Consider the following 21638-nt stretch of genomic DNA (forward strand, 5'->3'; position numbering starts at 1 on the left):
AGGCCTTTGACACTCTCTCCCACAGCATCCTCCTAGAGAAGCTAGCTGCTCACGGCTTGGACAAGTGCACTCTGCAGTGGGTTAAAAACTGGCTGGACGGCCGAGCCCAGAGCGTGGTGGTGAATGGATTCAAATCCAGTTGGCGGCCAGTCACGAGTGGTGTTCCCCAGGGCTCAGTGTTGGGGCCGGTCCTGTTCAATATCTTCACTGATGATCTGGATGAGGGGATTGAGTGCACCCTCAGTAAGTCTGCAGACGACACCAAGCTGGGTGGAAGTGTCGATCTGCTGGAGGGCACGAAGGCCCTATAGAGGGACCTGGACAGGCTGGATCGTTGGGCCGGAGCCAACGGTATGAGATTCAACAAGGCCAAGTGCCGGGTCTTGCACTTCTGTCACAACAACTCCGTGCAACGCTACAGGCTTGGGGAGGAGTGGCTGGAGGGCTGCCTGGAGGAAAAGGACCTGGGGGTGTTGGTTGACAGCCACCTGAACATGAGCCAGCAGTGTGCTCAGGCGGCCAAGGCAGCCAACAGCATCCTGGCTTCTATCAGGAACAGTGTGGCCAGCAGGAGCAGGGAGGTGATTGTGCCCCTGTACTCGGCACTGGTGAGGCCGCACCTCGAGTACTGTGTGCGGTTTTGGGCCCCTCACTACAAGAAGGACATTGAGGTGCTGGAGCGTGTCCTGAGAAGGGAAACAAAGCTGGTGAAGGGTCTAGAGAACAAGTCTTATGAGGAGCAGCTGAGGGAGCTGGGGTGGTTTAGTCTGGAGAAGAGAAAGCTGAGGGGAGAGCTTATCGCTCTCTACAACTACCTGAAAGGAGGTTGTAGTGAGGCGGGGGTCGGTCTCTTCTCCCTAGTAAACAAGCGATAGGATGAGAGGAAATGGCCTCAAGCTGCGCCAGGGGAAGTTTAGGTTGGATATTAGGAAAAAACTTCTTCACCAAAAGGGTTGTCAGGCATTGGAACAGGCTGCCCAGGGAGGTGGTTGAGTCTCTGTCCCTGGAGGTATTTAAAAGAAGGGTAGACGTGGCGCTTGAGGATATGGTTTAGTGGTGGAGTTGGCAGTGATAGGTTAGCAGTTGGACTTGATGATCTTAAGGGTCTTTTCCAACTTTAATGATTCTATGATGCCAGAGCAATCAATTTAAAATATTTTTAATATCTTCTTACAACGTACTCTGACACACTAATTAATATATAAAGGTCCAAGGTGAAAAAAATTAGCCATAGCCTTTTCTTTATACACTCACATAAAGTTATTTACACAGTACTATTCTATTCAGCTCAGCATAACCACTCACAGCCTTAAAACTCAGCAAATCACCAGATGTTCTGCAAGAAGGCGGCCACAACATGTATTCAAAACCCCTTTTCTATATTAGTTGAAAGTGGAATTTTTGTTTTTAGAAAACTCTAAAGTGAATTTTTTTAAAAAACAATATGAAAGATCAGTATGCTTCTAATCTGGAAATAAATTTCTGGGGTTTTTGAATTTTCACACAGGGGTTAAACCATCTGTACTTCTATGTAAGTGTTATTAGAAAATTAATGTATAAAAATGAATAATCTAAAGTGGTTTTAGGATAAAATAAAAATTTCAGAAACACCTCTATCATGCCTAAATTATTAGAAGATCCGTTCTACTCTGCTAAGAGACAACAAAATTATGATACTGGCACTAAAGAAACAGTTTGATGGATATTTATAATATTCAAAAGTAGTAACTTTTAGGTAAAGTTCATACCTGTACCATGGATAAATAAAGTTTTCCAGCACCAACTCAAGCACCTGTGCAGAACAAAGACAACCGCATTACAAAATAAAGTTGACCATAAATCCTTGTTAGAAGAGTTAAAAATACAAACACCTGCCAAAACTCATAGAACACAATTCATATATCATAAAACTTCAATGTATGAAAGCATACATTGCAATCTTATTGTGAGATCAATCATTTTGCATAATAATTAGTACTGTGGGCAAAGAGCAACAAAGTGATGTTTCGTCAGGTATCAATGTGAAACGGCTGCCACCAGTACTACCGACAACATGAAGCAGTGTGCCACAGCCACTCTGTTAGGTGAACACTACAAAAAATGTAAGCTTACCTCAAACAGCCCTTCCCTAATTTTTTGGATCAGTCTCTGTTCTTTTCTGAGATAGCACAGAGTCTTCCACAGGCACAGCTACCCATCCTACACTTACACACACCTCCACCCCTTTTCATCCAAACCTCCACCTTCTCCAACTCTCCAAGTGGGTCAGTTGATCCTGTACACTCACGACTCAAAGAAAGCAAAAGAAGAACCCTAAAAAGCAACTTCTAGGAAAGCCATTCTCCTTTCTCCACATCCTACACCACAGCTTTCAACAAAGCCTGCCTTATGGTCCAGCCATCTCCTGAAGCCCCAAGCAGAGCCCTTCCCAAAGTCCTTGTCCTACATAGATCCTTATGGCCTTCTCTCATCTGTTCCTAACCCCTGTATATCCCACCTACATGGATCTCTCTGTAAGAGAATATTTTCCACCCTTTCCATCAAAACCTGTTCCTCACAAGCCAAGCCCACAGTTGCCTTTTGCATGCCAGAAAACCTGGGTTAATCAGGAAGAACGAGTGCTGTTGCAGCCATGTCACCAGGCACGCCCTGGTGCAGCTTGGCTTTCAACAACACAGCAGGATGGGAGGCAGGGGAGGTGATAGTCCCTGTTCAATCAACAGGCTGCCACCACCATATACACAAGGTGTACTGCTAGCCAGACTGCAGCTCTGGCACCTCTCCTTACCCCTATACAAAAGTTTCAAGTAACTGTGCACCACGATTAGCAAAAAGAAAACTTCTGAAGGGAAGGGAAAATGTCAGACAGTGCCAAGAACATGAGGAAGGAGCAGGAAGGATGAAATTTGCCTGAGATTTCTCCTCCTTCACTATAACCCCAAGACATATTCCACACTACCTTCTCCTGTTGCAGCCTATCCTTCAGTTGGAATCACTGCTTTAGAGATCTGTTTGTGCTCGGCAGCATCAATGACGATCATGCAGTAAGACAGAACAGGTGTGTTACTACGCAAGACTGCTGTGCCGTATTCTAGAGAAGGAAAGCTTTTGCAAAAGTGACTGTGTTCAAAGAAAAATGTAAGATCTGTTTGAAAGGAAAGCTGAATGTACCAGCTGATCTACAAGTGTCATGAGAATAAGTATTACTCCTCTGACAAGATGTATTGCTGCTCTCATTCACACTGTGTGCACTGCAAGAGTTCAAGACTTGCTAAATTTTTACTATCTTTGGGGTACTACATGCCTCTGCTCTACTCATGGTTATAAAAGCATGCTCAGTACAATGCACATCACAGCCTTTTTAATTCCTCCAAATTCTTCAGACTTGAGTAGTTGATGAATACTCTTTTTCCATCTTCGCTAGTAAGAATATCGCCTACTCAAACTTCATAAGATACTCTCCCTTTTGCAATTGTTCCATTTAAGTGATTTTCCTCCCTTTGTTTTTAAGGGTGAAGGAGAAATTTTGTTCCTTCACCCTCTCTCAAGAGATGTTTTGCAGTTTGGGATAACTTTAGATGTCTGTGTTGTGGACCATATGAAGTCATCAATGTCTTTTCTCCTACCCCTATGTGCTACAGCAGTAATAGATCTTGAAATTGTAATACAGTCATGTGTTGATGATGGATGGGTAAGCTAAATGTCACCTTCCCCACCCCAAATCTCACATTTCCATTAAAAGCAGGGTGGAAGGGTGGGGGATAACAACAGAGGCTTTACTTCCCAAGCCAGAAGAGATCAAGAAATCCCGGAGAATCTTCTTTGGAAGTTAATCTTCAGACAACAGGAGGGAGTTCACATCGGATCCAGTCAGGAAACAGACCATTGGCCTTAAAAGCAATATATGACTACTCAAAACAATTTCCCTGATGCATTCCATAGCACTGCCAGTATGTAAACCATCAATTCACTCCACAGAAATCTTAGTCTTCCAGGTATTGGAACACTGTTTTTGTTCATGCATAGTTTCTAGCAGTTCAGGGCTCAAACCATACACTCTTTCAAAAAAGTGCCTTTCAAAAGCAAAGGCCTGCAGAAAAATCCATACTGTGCATCCATCTGTTAAAGGATCCCTTTTCTTTCTTCCTCCACTTTTGCTATGGGCCTCCCCATCAAGAGCAATGACAGCTGACCATCTTCTGCTTGGAGTAGAAAGTGCACTTGGACAGCCTTCAAGCACAAGACAGCATACTCAAAGGGAGTACAACACAATCCTCTTGAAAGAGTTTTCTTTATCCGTGACTACTGCTTTGGAACTGAAAGCCTGTCCATCAGGCACGCGTCACTGCAATTTCAGTTCATCAGCTGCTAACACAACTTGGACGCACTCTCTTCACCTACAATCCAGAGGCTTCTAAAGCTGCTAGAAGAATTGTTTCCAACAGTGAGGGATCTTGTTCTTACTGCTAGCTAAGCCAAACACACACGGTTCTGAGAATCGTCTTCCTGTGAAGATTATTAAATCAGCAAGGAAAGAAGGAAAGATGCAAGACCTGATGACCCATCCCACTCTGGATAGGGTCTCCTTGAGATTCATCCCATGCTTGTAGTAACTGCCTTCCACTTGAACCATTTCCCAGACTTGCCAGTGTTTCTCCTGTTACCTCCCGCTTCTGCAGCCACACTGTAAGTAAGGGCTTTAGCGTAACACTTCCATGGGACAATGCCATGCAGGTAATCCCACTAGCCAAAGACCCAGAGGCAGAATGCACAGAGAGACACAACTCAAAATACAGAGAGACACAACTCAAAATACACTTGAAGTCCACATATCGCTGGTCCCGATATCGGAGACCAAGACACATTCTACTAGAACTCAAGTTCTCTATATGGCCTTAATAAAAAAATGCCTTGATCCTGGACACACAGAAAGGAGTCCCTATTTGCTTTTAGTCCTTATTTAGTTTAGTAACTAAACACACGGTGTGGCAGAGGCAGTTACATATGATGCTCCATTGCCCCAAGGTGCTGGACTGAAGCTAAGAGACAGCTACAGCATGAAATCATCCATACTGCGAAATACAAGCACTCAAGGAATAACAGGCAATTGACTGCCAGTAACTGGAGTTCAAGGTGTAGAGTCCTTACAGGTTTCTTTTGAATGCTATGAGCCCTCCAGACTATACCAGTGTGATCTGTAAGTCGGGAAAAAAAAATGAAAGTCACATCATCCACTGCACTTCTGTAAAGCACTAGGAAAGCAGGACACGTGTACCCTCTTCCATTCGAGCAATGCCAACAATATTATTCAAGTTCAATTGCTTACACTATGCACACATGCCAACAGAGCAGACAGGTCATCTCAAAGAATGACAGCTAATGATAAGCAATTTCCTTTTCTATAAAGTATTCTTCTCGGTTTTAAATACAAATGATGAGTCATTTCATTTAAAGCCTACCTGTTTTTAAAGCATTTTGCAAAATGACTGGTTCTACTATGTGTGAGCAGTTTTGAAGTGGAAAGAGATTACAAGTGTAAAACCAAATGCAGCAGGTAGCAATATAAGCAGCAGCTGAAGAAAAAACAAAGCAAAGTTATTTTCTAGCATGCACTACAACACTGCAAGCTAGTCCGTCTATCACTGCTGAGACAGGCTTTCTGTGGACTGCCATAGAAGAGTCCCCAGTTGTCAGGGGGAGGAACTGTAGAGCTGAGTGATGAATCATTCAGCAACAGGTCAGAACTACCAGGCCAAAGTAGATTAGAAAGGAGCAAGGATTTGATAAATAAACCACAAGGACAATTTGAAAAGCCTTAAAAGACTGTACAGCTAGACAGCTGACACCACTTCCCGAGGGTAAAACAAGTGATCCCCAGTAAGAAAGTGTGCAGGCCACTGTGTTCCTGCAAGAGTTCAGGACTGGCAAGGAGCATGTTCAGACAATAACCAATTTCTTGTCACGCATTTGTCCATTTCTTACTTTAGAAAAAAGAAAAGACATAAAAAAGAAGAGATAAAATTCTGGTCCCATAATCAAGTCAAGAACCTGAGAACTTTAGAAGTGGAGAAAAATTTGAGAACAGACAGCACCTTGATCCACTAAGCCATTTCTTTCATGATGCTTATCAAGAGTAGCAGAGCAGCTTTCCACAGATTTGACTTGCCACCATCCCTCACATAGCAAAAATGAGATTGCAGGGGAAAAGCTGAGTTCATTAACTGAATAATAGATTAAATTCTCCTTTATAAAATCTCTAACACCTGAAATCATATACAACATAAAATTGACCAACAGATATCACATCCTAATTCAAAAAGAAAGAAAACATTAGGGAAACTAAAATAAAGCACAACAGGTTACAAACTGGAAACAAAATTATACCTAGGTCACTGCACTATTTTTGCACAGGATACAGCCAAACTATCGAATATTGATAGATGTGTGGCTGAGGCAGTTCAGAATTCAACTATAATAATACTAAACATAAATGAAGTGGGGAGGAAAGTCCAAGCACAGGTTTTTCTTATTGTTCCAAACCACGTACAGCAGCTAGATAACCAAAACAAGGCTGCAAAAGATTAAGAATTTGCAAAGTGAGATGAACTGTCATCGCAATCCAAGAGAGAAAAATCCATACTTGTGAGAAAAACTTGGATTTCACTTAGATTGAAGTGTGTATTGAATTATTCTGTAAGCACTTGAAAACGCAAGCTTAGAGACTCAACTGATTCAAATTAGAAACATTTGGAAATTAGAACATTGCCAAAATTCTTCAACCTGCAAAGGAAGAACTAAAAAAACTAATCCAGAATAAAAAAAAATCCCATAATTATTCCAAGTATTTGAAAAATCTGCTTTTCAGAAGCAGGCTGCACTCTGCACTCCCTTGGAATCTAATTAATCTTAATTCAGTTCTCACTGTATCAGCTTCCCTCTAACGTATGACTTACCCACAAAAGAAAATAAGAGCAGTCTCTCCTTCCAACCATACACAGGCGATCCAGTTCCAGGCACACATTACATACTGCATTCCCAGACCAGATGATCAAGAGGAATATGGTGCAGGCAGGACCCCTGCTACTCTTTTAACCAGTACAGAAGAGTTGCACTGGGGAACAATGCAATGAGATTTCTTGTTCCAAATAGTATCCCACACACAAGTGAAAATAGTGGCACAAATGGACTGCCTGTTTGGGTCCATCGAAGATGATTACCCTGGCTCACTGTCCCAGGAAGGTACAGAACCTGGGTCTGGCACTTCCCTCTAGTTAAGCACCCAAAGAAAAGAAAGGAATGAGAAATACTGCATAGATATACAAAAGCCATGTCTACACTGCTGCATAAAGCAGGGGCAGGGACATACCACCAAAGTAAAAAGAAGCAGCAAAGAAAAGCCCACACCACTTTGGTAAAAGCAGAACTACAGCAACAGCAATCAAATACAAAATGCCCATGTGTAGCAACATATTTTAGGGATGAGTCTTAGAAGATAACTATGGGATCTACCCATATCTCATATGAATGACATACTACAAAGAACCTTTTTAGCATTAAAATACCACTTGAGCTAAACAGGAAAATTTCTAGTTCTTCAGCATTTATCACATCCTTTGGTCAACTCTCACAGCTATTTGCTACCCAAAATTCTAAAAATATTACATGCATAGAAGCATTTATTTTACATTCTATTATTAAAACAAGAAGTTTAAAAAAATGAGCCTATTGAAACGATATTCAGCAACATTGTTATTTTAACACACTTGAGCCCATAGTTATTAAAAAAATAGTAAGTTAAGTAATTTTATAAAATAAATGTTTGCTTCTGAAATTGCAGAGGAAGTCACTATATTAAACCAAAGGAAGTCAGCAAGTTGTTATCTGTGCTTTTGTAAAAAACATTCCTCAACTGTCCATCCCTCCCTTCCCTTAAGCTTTTCCTTCTTTTGCTACTCTTGCTGTGGGCCAGACCCAGGACACCATCACACACAGCTGAATTAAAGCGTTAGCTTATATCACAAACACACAAGGCTTTGACTGCATGCACCGTGTTGTTAACTGTGAGAGCTGACACACTCGCCTCTGGCACGTCAATTGTTCATCCCCCTACCAGAGAACTCCAAAGTTGGAATTCTAAATAAACAAAGATTAAGCTACGTACGTGCTTGCATATTTTGCTAGCTTTAAAAAAGGATAAAAGAATCTCTATTTAGCTGCCAATGTATTTCATCAATTACCAATAAAGGGGAAAAAAAAAGCCACCAAACTCAAAGAAAAATTACTTTCACATAGCTCTTTTTAAAGAGAAAAGAGCAAAACAAAATTCCTGATTTACGGTCTTATTAAAAACCAGGTATTTATGCTATTCTTCTTTCAGTGAATCCACTAATTTCTTTTTTAGACTGATTTTGTTACAGCTTTGTCTGATGATTTTAAACAGCTACCATCACATTATCATCTTCATTACAGAAATTTTGTAGCTTGAGTAAATTGTCTCTCAACCTCCAATTTAACAAACCAAGCAGGCTCAAACCCTTCATTTTTCGGGAGCCGGACATGTTCAGTTATAATAGTTCTTTCCTATACACTTCCCAGTTTACAGAGACATTTATTCTACATTCTAGGCACACTAGTACAGGAACAGTCACACCTGTGTTGACAAGTAGCCCATCTCGCCTCTCTGCTCCCAGTATATATTCATTTGATTTGACAAGTTAACATACATGGGAAGTACACCTGAACTATCTACTGAGCGAGAAGTAATAGGTCTAAGATATATGTCATAAAAACTCACTGAATTTCAAGGTACTAAAGAAATGAAACAGCAGTTACCTCTGAGAGTGATGCATCAACCTTGGAAGACACTTTCAGATCCAGCCACGGCTGATAGTTTTCCAGAAGCAAAGTAGGCCTGTAGGAGAGCACGGAAAAGTTGATATAACAATATCTAACTGAAAGTTTCCTACTGCTATGAGCAAAATGTAGGAAATACTAAGCTTACCTGTGCCTCTTGCATTTGACCTTGCCACATACAGCACAACTGTGACCATGGGGAAATAGCTCTGGCAATTCTAATTGCTAAAAGAAGATATTTGGACAAATTTATATTCTTCAAAATGACAATTCTCTTAATATACTGGCACTTTCCTGGACTTCCTTTTAGAGTATACATTACAGAGAACTGAACAGCACAAAGACAAAGTTGCTTTCCCAGCAGGAGATCAAGATAACAAAGCCGAGTATGAGAAAGAACTGAACCAAACAGAAAAATCGCTCCCCCTAAAACAAAGTTTGAGGAGTTAGATACCCTTACGCATCTCCAGTCATCTCCCTGCACATCAGCTGGTCTAACAACAGACCAGATAGTTTCTCTACAAAACCTGCCTTACTCATAGCCTTGCGCTACTGCAACTATAACATTTTTAGTCCTACGAAATTCTACATTAAATCATTTTAAGTTAGAAAACAGCAATTTCTGTCGGGATTTTTTTTTTTAAATGCAGTACCACTTAAAGAAGCTTGACTACAATCACCAAAGACAACTTAGCACTGGCTTGCCAAAGGGTGTCTTTAGAAAAAAAAACAAAGCCTTGATAAAAGAGAATACAACTATGTGATTTCTCAACTACTTGCTACTCAAATGCCAAAAACAAAAAATGAGTGAAGCAGAAAATAACCCCCACGAACACTCCCAGCAACTGGCTTTATGTCGATTTGACAGGACTATGCAGAAACGCATGAAGAATCCAAAGTCTTCATCACTCGATATTTGCTACAAAACATCTCTCAGTCGGTGGATATGAACCGTGTTGGTGTGTAGTATTTCTGAAAGCAACTAGGATTACACAAGGATTGCTACCCAGCATATATTCTTACCAAATTTTAAGACAGCACAAGGATGTTAGCAGACATATTTACCTTGGGTTTGTAGTTTATCGTAAAAAGAATATTGGGCAAGAGGGAATCCGGTCCCAACGAGCAGTAAAAGGTGACGGCACCAGCCACAAATGACCAGAAGATCATTAAAACGTGAAGATACCTTATAAATAAACAGGAAGGGAACATTGCTGCACGCCTCGGTACCGGGCTCCCCGCCCCGCCCATCCCTCCCGGCCGGGCAGGGCCGCGTTACCGGTTGAGGAGGAGGGTGGCGGCGCCCAGCCCCAGGAGGAGGCAGCAGGAGAGCGGGTACTGCCGGCAGGCCTCCCGCAGCACCTCGGCGCCCCGCGCCCGCTGCCGCAGCCGCTGCCCGGCGGCCCGCAGCCAGCCCATGCCCGCCAGCCCGACCGCCGCCGCCGGGACCCGGCACAGCCCGGCCCGGCCCGGCAGCCCCGCCGCTTCCGGTCCCGGCGGGCACGTGACGGCGGGCACGTGACGGCGGCGTCCGACGGGGCGCCAGTCGCCATGTTGTTGGCGGGGGGCAGCCCGGCGTGGCGGCAGCGGTGGGAGGTGGGTGAGGCGCCCCCGGGCCCCCCCCCCCCCAAAAGGCCCGGAGCGCGGTGGGGCTGCCGGGGCGGAGCGGGGTGGGCGGGTTTGGGGCGCCCCGAGGCCTGCGGGAGCCGAGGCCTTGCTGCGGGGCCCGGGTGGGGTGGTGGGGAGGGGTGTGTTTGCGGGGGCCGGGGCATGGTGGTCGCTGGCGGGGAGGAGCGGCGGCAAGGCCGGCCGCGGTGCCGCTCCCCCGAGGGGAGCGGGGAAGGGCCGAGCCCGGTCGGATGAGGGGGAGCAGATCCGGGAGCTCCCGGAGGGCCCCTCCGAGCAGCCCGCTGGCGGCGCGCTGGGCTGGTGTTCGGAGCTCTGCTGTGCAGCGTACAGCGCTGAGCCCTGTAAATAGAAAGTCTCTGGTGACAGCAAGCGTACTTAGTTATAAATACTTGGGTTCTGGACAACAGGGGCTCCCAGCGCCGAGCGGCCAGAAACCGCCGCATCTGATTAAATGCTCTATATTTAGATGATGACTGAACTAAATCGTTCAGTGACAGGGGCACTACAACCGTATAAACACCTCTCTCAAAACTTCATATTTGCTTGTAAAGAAGAATAACAGGGTAGGAAACGTAACAGACCCCTCCTCACCATCAGCAAGTATACAAGGTTAAGACATGAGCATATACTAATTCTGGAGTGTAGTTTATTGCTAGTGAGAACACTTCAAAACCAACTTCACATAAATGCCTTCAGGTACAGCATAAGTCACGAGCTTTCAGAGAGCTTGAATGGTTTCAGCAACTCTGTAGTTATTTAGTCTTGGGAAACTCAAAGTTGTATTAAAATGACGCTACTGGTTATGGGAAGATTAGTTCAATGGACAAAACAAAAGTGCTGAAACAACTTCTCCTGGGAAATCCTCCCAATAGAAGGGCTTCCGGGTTGCATACGTGAAAGTGTCCTGCTCAAGGAGAAGTGCCTGCTTTTATTTTTGCATTCTTTTGAGAAGAGGCTGTTGTCTTTTATATTCGTTTGCACTAGCCCCAAACAGGCACATTTGGGCAAAGGATGAAATACTTCTGTTCAGAAGTCATGTTTACAAATCTTCAGTGAGAACCCCACAACTGTTATGGAAAAGTCAGTATTTGGAAGGTGAGTCAATATCTAGAAATCAAAAACTGAAAATAACTTTCAGACTCTTCTCTCAGATGTTTGTCATTTTATGCAACACTTCCCTTGACCTCTAGGGCAGCTGAAATGCTGCAGTTTGACTTCAGTATGTTGACCTTTCTCAGAGAGCTTGGCAAAAGCCCAGGGTGAGATTGAATTTCTTAAGAGCATCTGCACAGTATTATTTCATGTCAGTCCACGTGTTTTCTATTAGGAAAAAAACCCAACAAATAAGGTGCATACACACAGCAAATATCCATATAGTCTATTAAGAGGAAATTAATTTTCCTTAGAAGATACATTTTTACTACCTGCTTACATTAGCCTCAGCTTTACTGCATGACTTTGTCATTTATTTTGCAGTGTTTTAATAACAACTTTTTAAAATCAGTAATTAAAGTATTTCATAAAAAGATCACAGCATCACATATCTGTAATGTAGGAAGTGACTTGACCAGCAAAGCAGCAGGAACAGAAGTTAGACTTCTTCCATTTGTGTTCTCTACTCTGGGTAAAGTTTCTTTAATTTGTAGCTTCATTTTTCAGAGTTATGTTTCTTTAGTGTAAAATTGCCACACTCACATTTGGCACAAATTGTACCTCATCGTCTGAGAAGCAGTGCTATTTCCTTTAGTTCACAGACTTCAGGTCCACTGGCCAGACACTACAACAACCTGCTTTACCCCATTCCTGCTCACTCAGCCGTGCCAGAGACAGCAGTCTTAGCATTGCACATCACCCTCTGGAACACTTGCCCCTATGACTACTCGGATTGTTCTGCGACACAGAAAGACACAGCTGAGGTTTGTTTTCCAACAAAATAAAGTATGGAAAAACAAAAAGTGAAATACAACACCAAGGCTTTTTGAAATTCTGTTGATTTGATGTGAGAAATAAGAACTTGATCCATTCCGCAGCAATAGCAAGTCTTTCTTCATGTAAGCTCTTAGGAAGATCCGCTGGTTAACTGACAACGGAGGGGGAAAACATGCACCTGGAGATGGGCTCTGAAGCAACATGGCCCCGACTGGGTGATTCTGGAAAGCCAGATTTTATTTTAATATTTAAAACATAGAAGGATCTTTCACTGATCATTCAAGTCTTCTTTTGGAGTCAGTTCTCCATTTTTTTTAATAGCAACAGAAGACTGCATATTCTAGCATTCAAAAATGTATTAGTGTAGATTTTTCAACATAAAATCTAAAACTACAGTTGCTGGCTGATTATCAGTTATAGGGCTGAGATTCTATTTACCCAAGTGCTTTTTTAGCTTAAAAAAACCCCAAACTTGCTTGTTTTAATAAACCAGACAGTGAACCATAAATACACAGATTCTCACCAGCTGATTGCATTTAATTTACTCTGTAAGTCTGCATTTGCTTTCTAGTATCTAAAAAAAGTCTATAATCTCTCATTTTCAAAGCATTACATATTTATCTTTCTCAAGGATGGAGGAGTCCAGGCTAACTTAAATAATGTAATCTTTCCTATTTACCCAACAAGGAATTAATTTGCCTTTATAAATTATTCCCCACAAGTCCCTGATAATTCTTATGGGCCCTTTCCTGAAGTTTAAATTGAAGGCTTCAGATTAACCTTTAACCTCAGCCATTTAGCAGAAAACTGTAGAGAAAATCTATTTGAAATATTTAGAAAATAGCTAAGCTTAAATAAAAAAGTGAAACTGAAGTGGGTGACACAGATCCCAAGACAATTATAGTTAGTAAGCACTTCAGACTTGACTTCAAAACTTAAAGGGCATTCATCAACAATTACTGGTTTCAGTCTGAATTCAGATAATTCAGTTGTATGCAAAAAAAACAAGATGAAAATTGACATTTAGTAATGCTTCTTGACCTTTCTGTATTGAAAGAACACTCAAACTTTGTGGGAGAGCAGAGGCAGACCATTCGATACACATTTCTGCTTTCATTTGGGTAGTGTGATAATTACTAGCACTTTGGTAAACAAAACGCTGTGCAAACAAAGGGGTGCTGAGGAGCGCTGAAGGTGTTAGAATTTCTCTGGGACAAGCAAGGTCCATTTGGAAAAGTGTACCGTTGGGAAGAAAAGAAATGGCAATGTGCTAGCGGCAGTTTTGCCTTGAGGAACTTGTAACTCTCAGCAAGAAAGTAAGAAGGATCACAGCAACACCAGTAAAGATGCAGAGCTCTTCTTCAAATGGTTTACATGAAAAGGATTTTTCTGAATACATTCTTTCACAGACTAGATACTGGAGAGAATTTAGAGATGAAAATAATTTGTCCTGTCATAAACTACAGTTTATGGGACATTAAATAGAGCAAAAAGTTGCAAGGTGGGTGTAGAAGATGACTACAGACAGTAAGAAAGAGAGGCCTGCAAATTTTAACCAAAAAAAAAAAAAAAGGCAAAGACCACTGTTAAGGAACATGCATAAAGAGAAGCACTAGACCTATACAGGAGACATTGGAAAAATGCTTCAAGAAATGAGTATTAGCTTTGTGGCAACATTCGGCAAAGGTATGGTCTATGGAAATTTTGTATTAGTTCCCCTGAGCGAAAGATAAGCTCTCTGGATGTGCACCTTAATCTAGTATTAAGTGAGGTAGCTGAATTGGTCAGTACGTGCAGGGGGAAGATCTGGAAAACATGAATTCCTTTCAAAAACCTAGGCTGATCAGAGAGGAATGAAAAAAAAAATGATAGCTAGATGTTAAAAATTTGTAAGAAAAAGTTTGTGAAAGAAATAAGGAGCTCTACCAATGCAAATAGTTAAAACAATGCCATAGAACATACTTAAGAGCTCGATCTAAATAAAAATTAAGCTGTTTACTTACTATGGGGATAAGGAAAACCCTGTTCTGGATATGCTCTTTGTGAAAATAGCTATGTCAGGTACTGAAGGGAGTTTCCACTGACCAACTTTGAGGTCCATGGGGGAAATTTTTAAGTAGGGAGTTTGAGGAGGAACTTGAACCATGTTCCCTTATTTCAGCTGAATTAAAAAATGTCAAGAAAATCCTTGTAAGATCACATGTTTATGTTAAATCACTGCAAAGTGTTGCAGCACCTATGCCTCGTAACTACAATGAGACCTGGAGAATTTAAAGCTAGAGCAAGTTTTTCATCACAGATACTTGATGGATTTGTAGAACAGCTATATTCAATCAGCAAAGGTTCAACTAGGTGAGCATCTTGTTTGTGATGATGGCCATCAGGGGGTACATACCTAGGAAAAAGTTGCAGCAGCAGAACAAGAATATAATAATGCTTTCCTGGAACATTCTTTATCTTGCAGATATCTTGAGAAAGACTTTTTTTTCCCTAAGGTTCAAGTTCCTTTTTGAATAGACATGTACTTTAACATGCACAAAAATCACACAGCAAGGAGTTACACTTGTGTCAGTGAAGATACAGCTCTCCAAACATTCATGTGTTTCATTTAGTATTTCAAAAGAGATGGTAAAAAATCGTTCCCTACTCAGCACAATTGCTGCTTATACTTTTATCAAAATACCATGGCCACCTGAGCAAACTGCCTTTTCCAAAATAAAGACTCCTGCCCCATTGAGTTGTTCTTCACATGACAGAAAGGTACTTTTGTACCTTTTATCATCTCTGTTGTTCTCCCTATCCTTTCCCAATCTTATTATCCCCTCTGTTTGTAGTGCTGGAGCAGGGACAGGCTGCAACAGGGGGAACAAAACTGTTCAACAAAATAGCATTAGAAATAATTTTTATTAGTAGAACTAGTATCTTCTTAAGTAGTTCCATAACTACATGTTGCCCCACCTCAGTGTATTTTAACATTTTAGCCTATGAAGATTTATGATCCTTTTTTCCTCATTTGGACACAACTCTAGTTTTTGATGGATTATTTTTTAACTCCTTAGAAGAAAAACAGTGGGAAAAACCCTCAACGTAAAATCTTCTCATACTCAAGAAGTTCGAATTAACACGCAGATCTTGTCAAAAGTGGAGAAGAGACTAATTTTAACTAAAGGCTGCTGTTGTAAGCCAGCTTGTATAAGAGAAAGCTTTATACAGATACTGATGTGTCCATTGTGTGTACTGATAACGATCATGTAAACTCAGAGGTAGTGATGAGAGCTGGGGGAGTTTTTTGGAGCCTGGCAAGCTGGCATCCTGAAGCCCGTTGCTTTAGCTTCTGTGGATGGAGCAGTAAATGCCTTGAGTGTTTTTGTCAGGTCAGATATTTTTAGTTTGAGCAACCGGTTTCTCTGACAACATGAAGTATGTGAAAGCAGTATAGGGTAAGAGTTAAACAATGTTAATTATCACCCTCAAAAAGTTATTTGTGCTTCAGTTAAGTCTTCCATCAAACACTTCACAGGAATTGTTATAGAACCCAGCTGCATAACCAGGATATTGTTTTGTTAACCGTTTGCTGGCTGAGGATGTATGGCATCAATTGGACATTTTCCTCCATTTAAATGACGTACAGCAAAACCAGGCGTTTTCAGAATGGTTCAAGAGAAAAAGCAATGGGATGGAAATGTTATGTTTCCCTAGCAAGAATATTGAATATACAACAAAAGCAAAAAAAAAATATCTGATTTATGCCAACAGGCACAATGCACAAGAGCACTTAGGAATAGAGCCTGAACAGGGGGATGTTCCTCCTCATACGAAAGGATAAGTTTTGAGGCTTTCTGAAAACAACTTTCAGAAAGCTCTTTTGAGGCTTTCTGAAAAAAAACCACATGGGCAGCTTGCCTGTATTGCTCATGTTGTGGTATAACTTGAGTATATGGGTCCACGGTAAAGTTCCACTACAAGAGGAATATGATAGTTTCACAATGAGAATTTAAGAAGTAGGGCTCAGTACCAAGCTCTGCAAGGCCAGGCTTGTTTACAATTCATAGCTCATCAATGCTGTCTTTATCAGACAGCTGCCCAACCTCCTGAAGGTATGCCAGACCTTTTTGTCCCCCAAAATGCTGGCATACTTAATAAAAAAGTGATCAATTATTATATACCACTTCACCTCTAGCACTGGCATTAATGGTGCTTCTGTAGCAGCAGACAGTCCCTCCACAGGCCTGTCAGCAGACGTACCTTGGCAGGACAGAAAGCCACGGTGTGTCTTCTGGAGCAGCGAAGAACAGTTACTTGCGATTCCTCCAGATGTTCTGCAAATGCAGTTCCTGGTTATGGTGCACACTTGCCACTTGCAGGGTGGTTTTCCCTAAAGTGTCCTTTGGGGAGGGAGAGTGCATGCTTAGGCAGGTGAGAGGACTTTGAGCTGTTTGGAAAAGGGACAAATGGTGAACTCAAGAAACGAGGACTGTTTGGAAGACACAGCTAATTTCTGCACAACTCCGTTACTTGAAGTTTTGCTTTTCTTTTCATTTTCTGTTTTATTTAAGTAACTAGTATTCTAGCTAGGAAAGGCATTGGAGCTAGTACGGTCTCATACTGTAGGGGGGGACTATTATTAACACTGAATTTATTCTAAAACTTCCTAAATCAATTTCTGATTTATGACTGAATGATCTGCTGCTATGTAAACTACCTGGCTTATCTTTGTTTTTCTACAAAAGCAGAAATGGTTTAAAATGCTAGACATTAAGTTTTTCCTCTTTCACAGACACATACATATTTTAAAGTCTGTATATAAATAAAGGGGCATTTTAGTATGAACATCAGCATAGCATCCTTCATATCAAACTGTAAGGAATAACATTTTCTTCCCCTTAAGAAGCTGTAAGTCCTCCAGTGTAATCTTGAGTTTGGAGTATTCTCTGTAGGCCCAGTTTGTAGTACTCCCCACCTCCCCCCTCAGAAATTACAAGTGAGAATTGAGGTCTTTGGGATTTCAACAGAGCACGTAAGACAGCTTGTAACACCACACACAGAACTGGAAGGCTTCAGACAGACCTCAAGCTGGGTCAGTGCAGTTCAGATGCAAGAGGGAAGAAATTTGTTTTTCCTTCAGAAAGGAGGTTTTGCTTCAGAAGGTATCAAAATGGAGAAAGGATTCTCTAATACCATCCAGAATCTTGGCAGCCCACTCATGAGTCTCATAACCATTATTTATCCAGGACAAGTAGTTCTCCACTGATGACCATTCAGCTGTAGATCAAGTACTAACCTATCACCACACTGTGGTATATTGTCTACATCCGGTGTTGTTTCAGGGATATATTATGGTCAGGGAACTTGGAATACCAGTCAGTCTCAAGTCTGAAAAGCTCACGTATCTGGTGTTCTCCTGGACCGCAATGGTGGGGACCAATGCCCAGTTGTGCTCCCTTCTCCATTTCCACCTTGTTTGTTAGGTCTGGAGGAAAAGTCAAGCTACCTGTACAGTAATGACTCGTCTTGCCTGAAGCCCAAGGGCAATAGTTAAAAGCAAGCAAAAGAAAGGAAAACTGAAATCATGAATTATCTGGAGGAGCAGTTTTGGCAGTAAGGAGACATGAAGTTAGTGCATTTAGTCCAAGGTGTCTTAGTTCAAAGCTGCTCACCTGAATTTCACCAAGAACTTAGAACATGCACCGATCTCCACCGGATGCTCACTTCGCGTTACTTCTACAGTCATCAACGTTCCCGTCTCCCATTGAGTCTTCAGAGATGCTGCTCACTGTGCTCACCTGCAGAGAAAATGACAACTTTTCCCCACTGAAAGCTGTCCATGAAAACAAACGCTTCTGTGTACCTTGAGTGCTGATGAACAAGATAAAAAGCCTTACCTATGCCTGATCCTCAGGAGAGGATATCCAGGCAAACTAAAATTGAGCAAGTGTACGCTACCTTACCTCATTCCTTTTTCGGTCTTCTCCTACCTTATGATCTGATACAGGCTTTTGCGTTTGACAGTCTTAGAATAAAACTCCTCTTGTATATTAAGAAAGTGTATTTTCTTGTATTAAGACATGTAAGCTCTAGCCTGGACTTGAGGAAACTGAACATCTTCAGACAATGTTCAGCAACCTTCATACTGGTTCTTTTTCTTATCTCTCGAGGTCCCAGATGTCCGTTTCCAATAACATACTGTTCATTTTAAGTACCTCCCTTTCCGAGCACACAAAAACCACCTCCAGTGTAGAACACACCTATTTGGACTACCTGTACCACCAGGTCTTTAATGAATTAGTCCTGGCCTGGTCCCAAGAAACAATTAGCCACTTCTCTCAGACTGCTGGGCATGTATTGCATGCTTTTCTAGGAACAAATGCAACTCTGTACAGGAAGCTGGTGTACTTGGGAGCAATTTGGGCCCATTCGGAATTTGAAACCTGCAGAGGGGCTGCTGATTTGGCACTGATTCACCCCAGCTTGACAAGCAGAACACCTATTCTCACTTTGTCCCCTGCATTAAGAAATACTCAAATCTAGAATTTACATGCAAGCTTTGCTATGAACACTTCATTCCCTCAAGCATCACTCAATCAGGAGGCATCATCAGGCCCTATTAAAAGCAGTTTTTCTCAATTACCCTACCTCTGTCCACCCTTAAAGGGATTATGAAGGGCAGGGAGTAACACGTTATACCAGTAAAAATAGATGGAAGAACTCCTCACCTATACTGAAAAAAAGGTCCATCTTTGGAACATGTGTATCAGATATTCAAGAATGGCTCTTGCTCCCCTAGGGCTGAGACTATTAGTTTATCACTTCAGCAGGTTTACAACCACTAGCTCTAGGATACCATTCACCCCTCAGAACAGGGCATCTGAAATAGCAGCATGAGGCACAGTAGCAAGGGTTTTTGACCATTTTTGTATTTTGCTGTGTTCAAAACCTCCTCCCTTAAGGATACTTCCAGACAATTTTCTTCTGAAATTTCTACCCAGATAAAGTGGCCCTGATGATTATAACAGCCAGGACAGAATCTTCTTACCTTTTGACATGTAATCCAAGGACCCTGTGTCTGCTTTCGACCTGATGTTTGAATCTGGGCAAGATCCATCACCTGACATTCCCTTCACATCGCGCTGTGGCTGCTAGATGGTGCCTGGCTTAGAGTGTGCTTACCTTTCACAGGAAAAGGATAGACTGATTAATAGCAGGCAAGATCCTACACAGCTGCAACACAGCTAAATGAAGTTGTTCTACGTTGTAGTTTCCCAGGTTGTCTCCCTGGCTATTTTGCCTTTAACCCTAGACTATAAAACTTGCCAGTAGTGTAGTTCGGGCACATTTGATGGCCATCTTGTGCCCACAGGTAGACGATTTCATTTCCCAACTGTTCCATCACCTTATGTTTTCTCAGGGAGCAAACACGAATATGCTTTGTTAACAGCTCTACTAAGTGGGGAATGTTTGTGATTCTATCACTCCTAGGTCAAACTTTTAAATACAAGGCAAATATACTCCTTTGCATTCCTCTGAAGAGGAACTTCCCTGGTTGTCATCACTGCTTTAGAAAAAACAAAGGTATTTACAGAACACCCTGTAAGTTTTCATTTTCACAGGGACACTTTTTGCCCGTCACAATATCAGAGTCAAGACATGTCTGTTCTTTTTGAAGCTGAACTTTAAACACTATTTTAGCTTATTTGTGAAACCTGAGATGCCTCTACATCATTTTTAACATGTGACCGAGAGGCAGAAGTTCCAAGGTATTTACCTTAATCTCACTTGCCCCATATCTAAGAATTCAACGCCCATCACCTATTTAACCTGCATGCCCATCGGAAATATTGCATATTCCAGTCCTTTCCTAAACACCTTTTGGTAAATGGGGGTGGGGGTGCGGGGGCGGAGGTTTTTTTTTCCAATATATGCATTTTTGCTAGATACAGGGATTCTAAGATAGACTGAATCTCTATTTAATAGCAGGGCCTTTCTTCAGAGTCAAAAGTTAGAGCCCTGATTACTGGGCTCTAACTACACCCAGCCATCTGATTTCAAAACCAGAACCGCTAAGTTAACGTACTTTTATCTTTAAAATGCATACAGAATTTGAACCTTACATGTTTTCATCTCCATCCATTGAAGTAGAAAAAGACTGCATCAAAAGGACTTAGAAACTCAAGAGATGCTTAAAACATATTATGCACGACTGTGTGTTGTTCTTCCAGAGACTAGAAAAATCAGAGTGGATCGTCACCTACCTGCAGCTTACTGCAGTTACTATCCCAGTTGTTCTTTACTGCAGTAAAACTACAGAAGCACTTTATCATCCTTCAGCACCAGATAAACTGCTTTAGCGTAGGCGATCATCGAAGGCAGTTTGAGCTAACCTTGCTGAGACATGACCACTACCTGATCTACCCAAATTCCATTTGCACCCCCGTGGCAAGTACACCTTAACGCATTACAAGATGGGAGGCATCACTTCCCAAAAGCTTAGCCGGCACTGCTTTTTCACCATCGATATGTACGCTCCTCCTCACCCATTACTCAATGAAAGCAGTTCTCCTTAGAAATGCTACACTGAGGGCAATGAACTGTGAAAGTTTAGTTACTACTACTAAGAAAACAAAACTCTCTACTTCCTATTAGAAATCTGTGCCGATTTCAACAGTTAACCTAAGAAGAGACTGGCTACCTCAAAGAAGCAACTACTGGGTCTGAGACTGACTGATCAGTTCATACAACACAAATATTAAGATCATTTGCTTGGATAGAAACATGACCACCTGAACGGCTCAGAAGATCAACAAACTGAACTCTATCGATTTCAAATTAGTATGCCATTTAAAAAATGCAAAATGCCATTTATTACACCGTTCCCATGGTAAGATCACTTCTATGCAAAACCAAGTTGCAAACACCACGCACGCGCACACACATGGAAGTTACTTCAAATCCAATGGATTTAAGCCCTTCTGGATCCTTCTTAACTGGAAGATAAATGTCACTGGAGTTCATCCCATAATGGGATTTTTTTTTTTAAAGAATTTTCTGAGAGGTTGTGTTAGCATTATGAAAACATAGCAGAGCAAGGCAACAAAGATTCCTCAACTACATTAATCCAGCTTCCACTGTACTCACTGCTAAAGCTTAAAGCCACCTAAAAGCTTGTGGTACCTTCAGGACTTCCAGTGAGAGAAGACACGTTTTCCGCCCCCCTTTAAATTCAATTTCAT

At 41.8% G+C, this 21638-nt stretch overlaps 1 protein-coding gene and 2 long non-coding RNA genes across 5 annotated transcripts in view; 1 reads left to right on the plus strand and 2 right to left on the minus strand.

Annotated features, from left to right (window-relative positions):
• The window catches only part of SNX14 (sorting nexin 14), a 60752-nt gene extending 50402 nt beyond the window's left edge, over positions 1-10350 (minus strand). For both annotated transcript variants that reach the window (XM_075087220.1, XM_075087219.1), the window contains exons 1-5: positions 10133-10350; positions 9919-10039; positions 9002-9078; positions 8833-8911; positions 1749-1792 (exon numbers count right to left, since the gene is read on the minus strand). In XM_075087220.1, the coding sequence (XP_074943321.1) occupies positions 1749-1792; positions 8833-8911; positions 9002-9078; positions 9919-10039; positions 10133-10272 (461 nt within the window). In that variant the 5' untranslated portion in view covers positions 10273-10350. The remainder of the gene's footprint in view (positions 1-1748; positions 1793-8832; positions 8912-9001; positions 9079-9918; positions 10040-10132) is intronic.
• Positions 10343-13245, plus strand: LOC142054529 (uncharacterized). The gene is made up of 3 exons (XR_012659575.1): positions 10343-10449; positions 11467-11577; positions 12237-13245. It is a non-coding gene; the product is annotated as an uncharacterized LOC142054529 (long non-coding RNA).
• On the minus strand, positions 11107-21200 carry LOC142054528 (uncharacterized). Of its 2 annotated transcripts, none has more exons than XR_012659574.1 (4): positions 19445-21200; positions 18069-18194; positions 16657-16843; positions 11107-12632 (listed from the first exon to the last, which is right to left on the minus strand). It is a non-coding gene; the product is annotated as an uncharacterized LOC142054528 (long non-coding RNA). The 2 variants fall into 2 exon arrangements; XR_012659573.1 differs by having other exon boundaries at positions 16657-16796; positions 19445-19578.
• Between the last annotated feature and the right edge of the window lie 438 nt (positions 21201-21638).

Source organism: Phalacrocorax aristotelis, chromosome 3 (assembly GCF_949628215.1).
Source record: "Phalacrocorax aristotelis chromosome 3, bGulAri2.1, whole genome shotgun sequence".
NCBI classification, from domain to species: domain Eukaryota; kingdom Metazoa; phylum Chordata; class Aves; order Suliformes; family Phalacrocoracidae; genus Phalacrocorax; species Phalacrocorax aristotelis.